At 34.2% G+C, this 14,335-nt stretch overlaps 2 protein-coding genes across 2 annotated transcripts; one reads left to right on the top strand and one right to left on the bottom strand.

The window, feature by feature from the left end:
• The first annotated feature begins 1,296 nt into the window (after nucleotides 1–1,296).
• Nucleotides 1,297–4,185, top strand: LOC105953859 (putative disease resistance protein RGA4). Its single transcript, XM_012977539.2, has one exon. It carries the CDS (start codon nucleotides 1,297–1,299, stop codon nucleotides 4,183–4,185), a length of 2,889 nt encoding a protein of 962 aa, XP_012832993.2.
• A 4,813-nt stretch (nucleotides 4,186–8,998) lies between these two features.
• On the bottom strand, nucleotides 8,999–14,242 carry LOC105953993 (Eukaryotic translation initiation factor eIF2A family protein). The gene is made up of 12 exons (XM_088820997.1): nucleotides 13,721–14,242; nucleotides 13,362–13,548; nucleotides 12,412–12,646; nucleotides 12,265–12,333; nucleotides 12,008–12,109; nucleotides 11,768–11,808; nucleotides 11,316–11,449; nucleotides 10,998–11,061; nucleotides 10,827–10,923; nucleotides 10,614–10,732; nucleotides 9,445–9,467; nucleotides 8,999–9,275 (listed from the first exon to the last, which is right to left on the bottom strand). The coding sequence occupies exons 1-12, from the start codon at nucleotides 14,113–14,115 to the stop codon at nucleotides 9,191–9,193; spliced, it is 1,551 nt and encodes a 516-aa protein (XP_088677123.1). The 5' UTR covers nucleotides 14,116–14,242; the 3' UTR covers nucleotides 8,999–9,190.
• Nucleotides 14,243–14,335: the final 93 nt, after the last annotated feature.

Here is a 14,335-nt window from a genome sequence, read left to right as displayed (position 1 = left end):
ATTTAAAAAGTTAAATCAATCGTAAAATTTATTGTCACTGGATTCTTCAGTGAAGAAAAAAATAATTATTTAAATAATAACATGAAATTCATGTAGTATAATTTTCAATGTGATAAATAAGTGGGAGTATATTACTCTACACATGGCATAACAAATAGTGTCAATTTTCGCAAGATAGTAAATTCAAACACATATCTATCTTTTTTTTATAGATAATATTAATATATAATAGTAAATTAGTAAAAAAAAATACATATTCTCTAGTCATGTTCATGTAAAATGTATAATATCAAATAATTTATTCTACAATATTTGTTTTAATATAAATCCAAGTTTATGAATTAAAATTAAAAAAATTCGTAACACCACCAATCATCCAATTATAATAAGAGAAGATTTTAAATCGAATTTAACTAAATTAAAATTAAATTATTTATAAAATTAAATTCAAAAATAAATTTATTTAGGGTTTTCAAAAAAGTTGATATATTTAGAGCATTTTATATATGGTAGGATATAAATATATTAATAAAATAATTAAACATATTTAACTATCTTTAATTTTGGAAAATGATGACATGTTTTTTGATGATTTATTTCGACCAACCAATTCGCCACTTGGGATGAAATTGAAGACATGTCATCAATTGAAATTGCCAAATGTCAATCAATTAGCTATGCAATTCAACTTTTATATATTATATAGATGTTTTAAAAATATTATTTTGTTTATATTTTTTATCTCCCACTTAGTATTTATTTCGCCTCACTTTTTACTATATTTTATATACTCTATATTTTTCCACTTTTAATTCTTCAAATCCGGCAATCGGCCACCATATTTGATCACCCATGATCATATCCGACAATCTTTCGACCACTCATGACTAGACCCGGCCACCCACTACGAAGTATGTGAAGGTTCGCTCAAATCTAACCACAAATAACCAACTCAACGGTGATTCGAGACGTTTTGGCCGAAAACCGGGTTCCTTGATTGACTCGTCGGTTTTCGGTTTTATCCAGTCGAACCAGATTTTGATCATTTGACCCCATTTTCAATTTTTCCGATTTTAGATATCAGACCGGACCGCTTTATCGCCGGGTCACGGCCGGTTCTAACAACATTGGTCATTTGAATTTTAAAATTCCTCCTTGTTCTAAAGGGTTGACTTCTTTTGTGTGGTTGTTGATCAATCAATGAATAAACAGCTGAGCCAGTTCATTACCCCTCTCTCTCTCTCTCTCTCTCTCTAGTTCATACACCCAAAAGTAAACACAGAAAATAATCCTGATATGGAGGCTTCAGCAAAATCATTCCTTGATTCGCTGCGCAACATTTTCGAAATCGTGCATCACAAGGAATCGGCCACGGATTACAATGATGTGCTGCAAAAGATTTTCGAGGACACTCCACATGTTGATGAATTCATCAATCCTGTTGTAAGAGTAACCGACTCTGCGAACCTCTTCGACATGGATCCGAAGAAGTTGCTTTTATCCCAAGTAATCGACGCGCACAAGACATCAAAACAGCTGTCGGTAATTCCAATTGTCGGCGTGTGTGGAAGCGGGAAGACAACACTTGCTCGAATGGTGTACGATGACAGAGAGGCGACGAACCAGTTCAAAGTGCGAGCGTGGGTCAAGGTGGAAGGACATGAATTGAAGCTGCTTCACGCTGCTCACGGAATACTAAAATCCGCATTGGGTATCTCGTGCTCGATAGATGACGTTGATGAATTGAATGAAATTGTAAGGGACACTTTACATTATGAGAGATGTTTGATTGTGTTTGATGGAATCGAATCAATGTCGAAGGATTCGTGGTCCCACATGGTCAAACACTGGTTTGACTTTGTGGATTTGGGATCTGTGGTCTTGATCACAACTTCTCACATTGATGTTGCAAATCTTGTCGGCAACCGCACACCGTTTGAGTTGCCACAACTGTCTGAGGATGCCGCTCTGTCTATGTATAGACATTTTGCATATGATTATTTGGAAAAAGATGTAACAACTCCATTCATGGCTAAAAATGTGGCAGCCTTGTGTGGGGGTGATTCGCTTTCTTTAAGACTATTCGGAAGCTGTATGAGATATCACTCCGAGCTTCGTGAACTAGTTTCTTCTGTCGATTTCTCGGATGTTATGCAACTGCCCGCTCCTGATGCATCGGCTGTTATTTTGTTGTGCGTTTGGGCCCTTCCTCGACATTTAAGGCATTGCATTGCCTTGAGCTCCATTTTTCCTAAAGGTTATCCACTCAACACACAAAAGATCATTAGGATGTCGATTGCACATCTGGATTGTTATCATTATTTCAGTGATATTGATGATTCCTGCATTGACCAGTTGATCTCGATGTCATTCTTCATTGATGTGACTTACAATGACTGTGGTGAGGTCGTAGATTTTCGGATGCCTGACTTGATCCATACAACAGCGGAGGACGTTGCTAGAATTGTCTTGGAATTGAAGCTTGGTCGGATCTACTCCATAGGTGAAGACGCTGCTACACTTTCATTTGCAGGGAACTGTGACTCGGAAGACGTGGAAACTCTGATTTTGGCACCTACCATTTGTTTAGACGGTGTTCTGGATTACTCGCTCGTTGAATTCTTGAATTTGCACTCACTCGATTTGAGTTGCAGTGGCATTCGGATGTTGTCAGAAGATATATGCGCATTAGAAGATCTCAGGTACCTTAATCTCTCCTATACACTGATTGAAATGTTACCAGATTCGATCACCGATCTTTCAGCGTTACGAACTCTGGATCTATCATGGTGTTATCATCTCAAAGTTTTACCTGAGAGACTGCATAATCTGACGCAAATGAGACATTTAGATTTGTACCGGTGTGAGTCTCTGTCGCATTTGCCGTCTGGAATTCGCTACTTTAAAAATCTTACTTCAATGCCATTGCTTGTTCTGGGCAATGATAGTGACTGTGCTTGCTTAGGAGATCTTCGAGGGTTAAACAAGCTCAGGGGCAGATTAGAGATCAGAAATCTCGAGAATGCATGGGGAACTAGTGACGCCGCGTATCCGGTGCTGCGTTATAAAAATCTCGACCACTTGGGATTGTCCTGGAGCTGGAGCAGTAGTAGTCAAAGTATGGCCGATAAGTATGAATGCTTTGAAGTATTGAAACTGTTGGAGCCAAATAGGAAGCTCAAAGTTCTTGATTTAACAAGCTATATGGGTTCCAAATTTCCTCGGTGGATCTCATTCATGTACAAGCTAATTAAGGTTTCCATTTCGGACTGTGGGTGTAAGAAACTTCCAGCACTAGGCGGGCTGCCTCGCCTCGAGGAGCTGCAGCTGAAAGGGATGAGGTACATTAAGCGCATTGGTCCAGAGATTTACGGTGATCGTGATGGCGAACATGATGTTACATTTCCATCACTGAAAAAACTTGGCCTTTATGACCTGCCGATGTTGTTCGAATGGTCAAAATATGAACTTCCCAATTCTTCCATCTTATTTCCGAGGCTCGAAACTCTGACCGTTGAAGGTTGTCCTCAACTTCAAAATATGCCATCTTGTCAAAATACTCTTCTCCACTTGACAGTTTGCAGTAGCCGTAGTAGGATCCTTCAGTCCTTGACTAGCTTCAGGCTACGTTGTTCTGTTCTTATCAAAGATATGGAAATCGGCGTGCCTTTGATGCATTTAACTCCGTTGCAGAATGTTCAAAAACTCGTTCTATTCAACATCAAGAATGAATTTAATATTGGTGATGGTATTATATCTGGCCTCGAGAAATTCCGTTACCTAGAACATTTGGGTATTCTACACTGCCATCAGCTCATAAGCATTCGTTTTATTATTCCTCCATCCCTTGAGAAGCTACATATTTCAGACTGTCCGAATTTGAGCCTCATTGATGTCACAAGTTTCGGATTCTCTTCCCACCTCAAAGAGTTGGTTGTTGAGGATTGTCCTCTAGCAACTCGAGTCGTGAAAATGCGCAGTTGGCTTTCCCTCAGGAAGTTGATAATTAAAGGTTGCAGTGAATTTAAAATCTATCATGGGGAACTCAATGATCTAAAGAAGCTTGAATACCTATTGATCAGTGGAAGTCCAAACCTCGAAAGACGGCTGCAGCTGGACACTTCACTAATATCTCGTATCCCTTGCGTCATACTTGGAGATCGAAAAGTTTCCCCCCATGTGTAAAAGTCAAATACTACTATAGTATAGCATTACTGTTTTTTTTCCCCATGTGTACATAACTGTTGCTTTCGTTCATCAAAGCGAATTTTCACATATTATAAAGGGGTTTTTATGCATAAGTCGCTGACCGACCACCATTTTTATTATTTTGGTTCAGGGGTTATATCTCTTTCGCCAATAAGTTCATCCATTTTAATGTACTAGGCAGGTGCACGTGCGTTGCACGTGTCGTGACAATGTCAACAATGGAAATCAAATAAAAAACGACAACGTCAACATTGAAAATGAAATAGAAATATACAAAGTAGTATAGTCGTCTTTGTCGTAAATTATATTACAAAGCAAATGTTGTTATATTAAGGTGGTGTTTGTAAAATCTTTTAGAATTGGTAATTATAAGTTAAGTTAACGATAAGTGTTTATTTCCATGAAAAATCAATTTTAGCAACTTATTATAGCAACTTAGTTTAAGAGGAGTTGGTCCATGCATGGATGCTTTTTATATTTAGCTTAAAACAATGTATTTTTAACAGGATTACAAGCAAAAGTTGGTACTCAAACAATCTCCAAGTGATTTTCAGCCCGAAAATGTTGAGAATAATTTTACAAAAGCTTTTACAAACACCACATATATAACTGTATTTCTGATAACATGACTTGTCTATAGCAACTTTGTTGTTTCATGCAAAGGGCCCTAAAATTTTTGCGAGCTACATGTTAAATATTGAAGTATGTAGCACAAATAAATTGCGACATAACTTACACGTAACAAGAATATGAATCATAATATGTTGTACACGGATTAATGTAACTTCATAACTAAATACATCAATTAATTTTTTGATTTCTAACTACATTATGAATATATTAGAAAGAACAATATTTCCTAAAAAAAATAAATAATTAAATAAATAAATAAAATAAGAAAAAGTGAGAACAAAAATTTTATGCACTCAGAGTCTCCCCAGATTCAGATTGTCTCAATCTATTGTCATTTGTAATGTTCAGCGGAAATAGATATTTGATATAATTATACTAAGGGAAAATTACGGCAACTTCCTGAGTTATGGTCAAATTACTAAAACTCCCTCTTGTTGTGGGTAATTACAGCCACCCCTCTCAACTATGTATTATCTTACGAAAAAACCCATCAAGAGGTAAATTTAGGGATGTTAAATAAGTAAAATCGAACCAAAATTTAGGTACGCCAACATTTCATACCGTTTAACGAACTGATTATACGATTTGGTTCGGAAAATAACCAAATTACATAAATTATGTAGAAATATTTAAAAGGAAGGGTGGTTGTAATTACCCAAACAAGTGGGGTTTTTTCGTAATTTAGCCATACCTCAGGGGTGGCCGTAATTTTCCCTTATAATAATGATTGCTACTTCATCAGACGATGTCATGGTTGCATTTGCTCATTGTGGGAAAAATACTAACCAGAAAGCTGGAAACACCAAAAACACATTAATTGGATACTTACATATTAAAAATGTATGCGTACGTGTACCGGTTCTTTGATTTTCCCTCTAAGAAAAAACAATAAAAACATCAAATATAAAATCTTGTGTAAATCACAAACTATTAAAACTTAAAAGGTTAAATACAATTTACACCCCTAATGTATGCCTTCTGTAAGACTTATCCCCTAAAGTATCATTTGTAACACTTACCCCCTAAAGCTCAATTCAATTTGTATTTTAAATCCTAATTCCCTAAAATATCTTTTTTTTTTTAAATTGAGAATAATAACTAAAAGGATAATTAAATTATACAACTAAAAATATCCGTTGACAAATGCAATATTTTAAAATTTAAAAATATTATCTTGTACTGCTGGGTACATATTTAATAAATAACATATAATTGTTAGTGGACCAATTAATCTAATATTTTTATATCCATAAATTTTAAGAAATCAATACATAAATAATAGTAATCGTAAGTATTTATATTTATTTTTGTTCATTAATTTCTTAAATTCATTATTATACAATATATATTACTTTTTATTTTTTTTCAATAATTTAATTTTAGTTACTTTTCAATTTTTATGAGCCAATAATTATTAGATTGTTATGTTTATTATGTTTTAGTTTTAAAATATAAAATATTTGATGTTGAGGGGTAAGTGTTAGAAATGATATTTCAAGGGATAAGAGTGTTACGTAGGCTATAGTTCAAGGGTGCAAAGTGTATTCAGTCCAAACTTAAATGCCGCAGATGGGAAAAAAATTAAAATAAATATGGTGGGCATTGACTATTACTATTCTAATTCTCGCCCCCCTACAGTAAGTTCTTTTGATCTTTAGCTTTGTTGATATTGGAAATAGATTTAACTTTTTTAAAGGTTTACATACTTACTTCTTCATCGATCATAACCAACTTCCTAAATATTTGAAGCAAAGTTTGTTCCGCAACTTGTCTCACTTCCGGCTCTGAAGACTTTTAGTTGCACTTTTGAATAATTCCTCTTCAAGTCTCGTGCCACCGGCTAAACACTCCTTGCTTCTTTTTGTTTCTTCAGAATGTGACGTTTTGATTTATAACCTTGTGAACATTCACGAAACCACCATGATCGACTTTAAATTAATGTTTTGACTAAAAAAAACATTCTCCTTTTCATTGATAACTTGAACACGACATAAAAGGCATCGTATTATGATATAAATGTAGTGAAATATAGAATAATGTTTAATAAAATGAACCCAAATAGGTAGTGGGAAGAAAGAATTGCCTCGGGAGATTTTTTGTTTAGTTTCGTTAGATAAGAATGGTTTTTTTTTTTACTATAGGCTGTGAGCATATATTGTACTATCTCAAGAATAGAAAAAAATAAAAAAAAAAATATCAACAAACAATATTTTATATCCAATGGTAATTTAATATAAATATTAATTTGAATATGTATTTTGGCTGCAGTGGTGGTTGACAAGAAGCTGCAAACGTATATTAATGATTCTAATAGCCGAATAGCTGGAACACTTGAATATACTCATGGCAAAATTCTCATGACAATATATACATTATAACATACATGAAGTTCGAAAAAGAGTTTTATGATTTAGTACAAGCTTACAACTTAGGATTTTCGTAAGAATAAGTCTACTCCAATACCTTAGAATTTGTAAAGGTTGTATGAAACACAAATTTGTTGGCAGATGGGTACAACCTATGATGGCCAGTGAACTTGTGTTTAATAGAGTCCTAGTCCTTCGTATCTACCTTATTATATTTGTAATTTGGATAGTGTCCAATTCCTACATGGGGATATAATTTATGCCAAAGAAAAAGATAGACAAACTCGTACAGAAACGAATAGTACATATATAGTTTGTGTAGATATCATCAAGGTAACACTATTACCTCCTCGAGCATCTACAGTGCTTTCTCAATCTCCCTAATATACATACATATATATATATCAATGTAATTCTAGAGTTTCAAATATTACATGGAGATAATAGAAATTATAAACATAAACACCGGCAATAAACATAACTGAAATCTGTCTGGCTGAATACATTTATGTAGTGATGAGTTTTTGAAAATACCTGGATGTAAACTGTTTATAAACAACTGAGTGTTTGTGGAAAGGAAGGATTGAGTGACGTACATTTTTTTTCTTTTTCTATTTCATTTCTTGGGCATAATACGAAGGGGTGTACACAGCTAAAAGATGAATTGGAATCGTGCCCTTGTAATGAATAGTGAAGAATTGCAACGATTTATAGAATTTAATATTTCAAAATTGGTATTATTATCAATTAATATATATCATTCTACCTATTATCCTTGTATGCATGGCCATATAAGGGGTTTTTGGAAACGTTGCTCCGTAATGAATGAATGCTAAGAATTTCATCAGTTACAAGTGGACATAACCGTTTGAAATTTTGGTTATTATTATTTTTATTTTCTTGAAACAAAAATTAGGTTCGTATTATTTAATATGATATTCCCAATCAACCTTGTATGACCTTACAAATGGACGTTTTCTTTTTATTATTATTATTATTATTATTATTATTATTATTATTATTTTTATTATATATGATATATCCAATCATCCATGCACCTGGCATATTATCTAATGAAAAGGGTATTTTAGTCCTCACATAAAATGGAAGAAACTCACATAACATTCCCACTTTTATAGTTAGTATAGATATAGATATAGATAGATTATAAATAAAGGAAAAATTAATGTATATGACAAAATTTACCCTTAGTCCGTCAGTTACGAAGTGATTGGCACACGTTTGATTCTGTTGGTTTTAACGTAAAATTGACGGAAATGACCAAAAATGACAATTATTAAAACAAGAGGGACCAAATGTGTTTTTTGTGAACATAGGGGACCAAATGTGAAATCGTTGCAAACTTGAGGGATGAAAACTGTAAATTTCCCCAACAAGAGACGAATAATTAACGAATATACTAACATGTAGTAACTCAGTATCCATCTCATTAAAAGTTTTAAGAATTCACATACCGAACTGCCCCGATACTAGACATGCCGAATGAACCTAGTAGACACATTTGAAGAGAAAAAAACATATTTGGTCCCTCATCTTTCAAAAATTCGACAATTTTTAGTCATTTCCGGCAATTTTCCGTTAAAACTAACAGAATCAAGCGTTTGCCCATCACTGTCTTAACTGGCGGAAATGACGAAAAGTGTTCAATTATTAAAACATGAAGGACCAGATGTGTTTTTTTTGAACATGAGGGACCAAATATGAAATATGTGCAAACTTAAGGGATGAAAAATGTATTTTTCCCCACATTTGATATTAAAAAGGATATATTTGAAAATATAAGGAAGATTTGAAGTCCCTATTTATATTCCTCGAATATATAAAAGAAAGGAATGCTAACAGTTAACGCATTCAATTTGGTTTCAATACATCGATCGTGCTTATCAAAACTTGTAGTATATGTTAATTTTCGAGACAAAATTAATTAATGAATAACAAGAAAACAAACCAGACTTGTTAAATTAGGCAGAGGGATCTTCTGCAGCCTTTTTCTCCCTTTGTTTTTCCCTCTTTTTCTTGTTTTTCAGTGCATTCTTGCTCAATTCTCTGAAGTTTAAACATGGAGAGAGAGAGAGAGAGAGAGAGAGAGAGAGAGAGAGAGAGAGAGAGAGAGAGAGAGAGAGAGAGAGAGAGTCAATAAACCAATAAGATACACACGAAAGAAAAAAAAAAGAAAAAAAAAGAAAAAAAAGAAGAGAGAGCTAAGCATACTTACCCAGAAGGGCCTACTCCAAAGAGCTGTTCATAAGAAAAAAAAAATTAAGAAACATTTTAGTAAGAGGGGAGAAAACAAATCTCGAAATAATATAGCTACCAATTATTGAATCGAAGAATTATCATATTTCAAAAGTGCTCAAATAAACTACGTGCAGACGAAAAAAATAAAAGACTAGCTTAGAATCAGATATTCTTCATTCATCATACCATCGCCTTCTTTTTTTTTTTTTTTTTGTTTTTTGGCAGTCAATAGTAATTAGAGGCTGTGTTCGCTTTGGTGGGATGCGCAAAAGATACTCATTGGATTAAGTCTTAATTTAGTAAAGAACACTAAGGATAAAAAATTAATTAATTATGTAATTGACTTCACATAGCTCCCATACAGTTGAACCTCTATAAATTAATACAGTCGGGACTAGGGAAATTCTATTAATTTAGCAAACTATTAAATTATGGAGTTACTAATTTAACATATTTTCAACGAGTCGGGACCGAGAGAAACTATTATGTAAGCGAGGTTATTAATTTATCGAACATTAATTTATCGAGGTTCTATTGTACTAGATTCTACAATGACAAGCAATTTCGTGGATACATTCATTGTTGATCTAAACAGCAATTGTTACAGCACAATACACACGAGAATGGATAGAAAAAAACTTATTCCAATATTCCAATATTTTATTTTACCAATGATAAATTTCTTAAGAGGGTGTTTGGCTAAACTTATTTTAAACTATCTGATAAGTTCTTACATCCGATAAGCTTTTTTAAGAGTTGATAAACTGTTACGTCTTATTTTTAAAATTAATTTTTAAAGTGTTCTGATAATAAGCTTATAAGCTTTTTTAGCTCATTATAAGATTTTAAAAGGTGGGGTAGAGGTACTTTTTAAAAAAGATCTTAAAAGCTCTCTCTAACAACTTATTTATTGAATTTTTAAGATCTTTTTGATAAAAATTGCCAAAAACTTTCGAAGAGCTTATAGGTCTTAAACATCTTATAAGCTGTGTTTTTAACAGCTTATTAACTTAGCCAAATACCCTTTTAATTTGATCTAATGGAGTCAATAAGTTCTTCCAATAAGGTAAGGACATGTGTAGTTTGTGTGAAAACGAAATGAAAAACTTAATAAAATATATAGATTTAATTAATTTCACAGCGTACCTCTGCCTGAACGGAAACTGCTGCTTTAGCATGAGGCGGGCGATAAGCTGCAGGTTTCTGTACGGAAGGGGCGGAAGCAGCTTTCGTGGAAGCCTGAGCAGCTTTTTTCGACCCTTGTCCTGTGACATTTTAATTTCATTTCAAATTTCATTTATTCAAAATTCAAAATCAGATTGTATTTTGTGAATAATTATCGTTAGCAAATCAAGAGACCTTGTTTTGCTGGTTCTTCCAATTTTATAGAGTCGACAGACGTTAAAAGATCCGCAATATCTTCAAATTTATCGGGTGACTCTGGTTTCCAGTCCACCTGTTTGGATAAGGAGGCGAGTTAAATAAAATTAATTAAAAGGAAGGGCATCAAAAATAAAAGGTCTTATTAACCTGATATAACTTTTCGAACATTCTCTTGAAGTACAACGATCCATTGTGGTGAAATATTTTGATCCTTCAAAAGAAATCGGAAATCATCAAACGAGGCCTTACGGAGTCATTCATTACAATACGTGCTGAAGTACATTTGTTTTGGAGTGATATGTTATAAAATAAATTGCAAATGTAATCAACTGCGCGTATGTATGAACTGGTTTTTTCAATCAAGCAACAATACTTCACTAAATTTTCAGTCAAGAGCAGGATAAATATTTTCCATAATAAATAAATAAATAAATAAAGAAAGAAAGAGAAAAATAAGATATATACCCATTGTCGACCTGTAGTCTTGGAGCAGTGGTAGCAGTCATAAAGTATCGTCCATCGGAGGACCATTCACTTGATACCGATAATTCAGCTTTTGTATCTCCTAATTTCTTCTTCTCCGAATAATCCCAGAATGCCTACGAGAAAAATGACCAAATTGACCCTTAGCAATAATTACAGAACTCGATTTCATATAACTCAAGTTCAGTATAAAAAAATGTTACATCAAGAAACATTCCAGACTACAAAATAAGGAATTTTGTATACTTTCAGCAATTTCAAAATTCAGAGTAAATTTGAAATTGAGTGACTAATCTGATGGAAAAGCGAACGGGAAAGTAAATCAACACTGCGAAAACAATTAGGACAAAAAATGTATACCAAATGAGATAAACTATTTGAGCTAACTTTTAGTATCGGACACAATATAAAGAAGATTATTTGAAAGAACGTACCATATTGCCAGGTAAGTTTCCAAATCCAGCCACACATATAACTATACAGCACTATTAAGGACAAAAAGGAGTACATGAAACTGTAAGGTGTGTGTGTGTGTGTGTGTGTGTGTGTGTGTGTGTGTGAGTGAGAGAGAGAGAGAGAGAGAGAGAGAGAGAGAGAGAGAGAGAGAGAGAGAGAGAGAGAGAGAGAGAGAGAGTACTAAATGAAGCAGAATACTAGATTATATTTAAGGATACACTTCCCTTTTGGATTCCATCGAAGAGTATTGTATGGGCCAGTCCCAAGCTCCAGTAAAGGATTGCATTTCTTGTCGAATATCGTTGCCGTTGCAGGCATAACTGTACTTAGTCAAGGAAGACAACAATTGCAAAAAAACCAAAATCCGAAGAATAGACATAATCAATCACACAATCCAAACAAAAAACGTAAAAACGAATAACAGGACAATAAGGAAAGAAAATAAAACTGTATCGAGTAACAAAAAAAAGGATACATCCATAGACAACAGCAAATTCTTTACCAGAGTACGACCACTGAACATCGTGAACGGGGCCCTCCTTACCTAACAAAAACATATATTGTCAAATCAGCTTTTAAAATAAATAAATAAAATAAGAAGGAACTGGATTTGAACACGTACGGAGTGGCACTAATCCTTCGTAACTTCCATCTGTAGTCAAATAGTTCAACTTTGTCTCTCCATAGTAACTTTGATTTGTTTTGTCAACATCCGACTGAACAACGATCAACAAGCCTGTGGAACCGGTATTCCAATTCAGTTGTACGGACGAACACCTAAAGAAACTTTTTCTGGCAATGGGTTGACTTTGTAACTCCTTTGCACAAGAAAATATTTGAACACTGCCCGGCATTCCCTACATAAACAAGATCTTGATTTAAACAAGTAGGGAAGGTAGCTTATGCAAAAATAATAAATAAAAAGATAGAATATAACATCTATCCTTTATCACAAACTTTTTAAATTTTGGCGAAATGTTCGATATTTAGTAATTTTGGAGGTTTAATGGTCGCTGTAAACCACAAGCAACAAAATTTTAAAAATCCTTTAAGGGATTGCCTAGCGGTTAAATGACCCAAGTTCGAATCCCCTTGCCAACGGTCGCTAGGTCGAGCTTGTCACACAGGGTTAGCCTAGTGTGGTTTATGTCACTCATATACTTTGCAAGCTATTATACGAGAGTGTAGGTTTACCCAGTGCACCTATATGGTTCACCGCGGGTTCCTTCATTACACAAAAAAAAAAAAAAAAACTTCTTTAACTTTCGCGACATTTTCGATATTTAGTAATTTCCGAGGTGCAATAGTCTCTAACAAACTCAAAGCTATTAGGATTTAAACAACTTTCTCTGACTATAACATTTGATTCACTACATTTCTCCAAAATCTCAATCACAAGTCCACACTGCACTGCACCAAATCGATTTTATTTTTCTTGAGAAAAATTGGTGTGAACCAATTTCATTACTCGTTCCAGACTTCAAATAACGAAACAAGATAGAAAAACGACAACTTGGATAATTTAAACATTTAGGTAATAATTGACACAAATCACTAAATTCAATTAAAAACCTTCGATTCCGGAACAAACACTGCCACATACGACCCAGGACTCTTGGAAAGCTCGAACGCAGCAATTCCCGGCACTCTAAGCCGATTAACAGCCCCTTTCGAGAAATCTTTCGGGTCAAAGAACTGTACTTCATTCGTCACCAAACGACACGCCACATCTTCATCAAAGCTAAATTTGAATACCGGCCTAAAAATAGGAACACACAACCAAAAAAAGAAAAAAAAAATCATTTACCAAACTAAAAACCAAATTCCCACAAAATATATATATATATATATATATATATATATATATATATATATATATATATATATATATATATATATATATATATATATATATATATATATATAATTACCATGTAGCTTTGGTCATGTTCTTCTGAAACAGTTGATAAACCGATTCACCGGTTTCCGTTTTCCAAACGACGACGTTCTTCTCCTGCGGAGAAGTGGATTTCTGAAATGTCTGAACAAAAGTCCCGCACGGAGAAATGGCGGCGGCGAGAACATTGGGCACTTGTAATGAATTTATCTCAACCAATTTCTTACAATCGTAGATGCTGATGAGTGAGTCGGATCGAATGGCCATGAGTTTTGATCCATCCTCGCTGAATTTTGTGGTGCTGCATCGCACTTTATCGAGCTTGACGCTGGGTTCGCCATTGATGAAAGGTGGGCCTGCCCAAATGGTTAAACCCTCTGGACCTCGTACGAGGATGTCCAACGATGGTGGAGGGTTTGAAACTGCCATTGCGAGACTGTAAGAAATTTACCGATTTTTCAGAAATTGGAGGGGTTAAGGATTTTGGGGTATGGAGCCCTAAAATTGTAATTGAAAGGGGTAAATTACCAAAGAACCCCTGAACTGCGATTGAATTACGAAATACCTCTTCGGCATTCATGATTACCATAAACACTCCTCAGTTGACCATTTTTGGGAAAAATACAGTTTTCACCTCTCGAGTTTGCAC

This window comes from Erythranthe guttata, chromosome 7, assembly GCF_056151865.1.
Source record: "Erythranthe guttata isolate IM_541 chromosome 7, IM_541, whole genome shotgun sequence".
Taxonomy (NCBI): domain Eukaryota; kingdom Viridiplantae; phylum Streptophyta; class Magnoliopsida; order Lamiales; family Phrymaceae; genus Erythranthe; species Erythranthe guttata.
Note: the sequence above shows the minus strand (reverse complement) of the source record. Positions and strands in the feature narration are given on the sequence as shown.

What these genes read in the sequence shown, in the direction of transcription:
- LOC105953859 (XM_012977539.2), top strand. Translation starts at nt 1,297, where the DNA reads ATGGAGGCTTCAGCAAAATCATTCCTTGATTCGCTGCGCAACATTTTC.
- LOC105953993 (XM_088820997.1), bottom strand. Translation starts at nt 14,115, where the DNA reads ATGGCAGTTTCAAACCCTCCACCATCGTTGGACATCCTCGTACGAGGT. An exon ending in TGTTCGAAAAGTTATATCAG is followed by an intron (nt 10,924 to 10,997) that starts GTTAATAAGACC and finishes TTATCCAAACAG; the next exon opens with GTGGACTGGAAACCAGAGTC. An exon ending in CAGTTTCCGTTCAGGCAGAG is followed by an intron (nt 9,468 to 10,613) that starts GTACGCTGTGAA and finishes TCTTATGAACAG; the next exon opens with CTCTTTGGAGTAGGCCCTTC.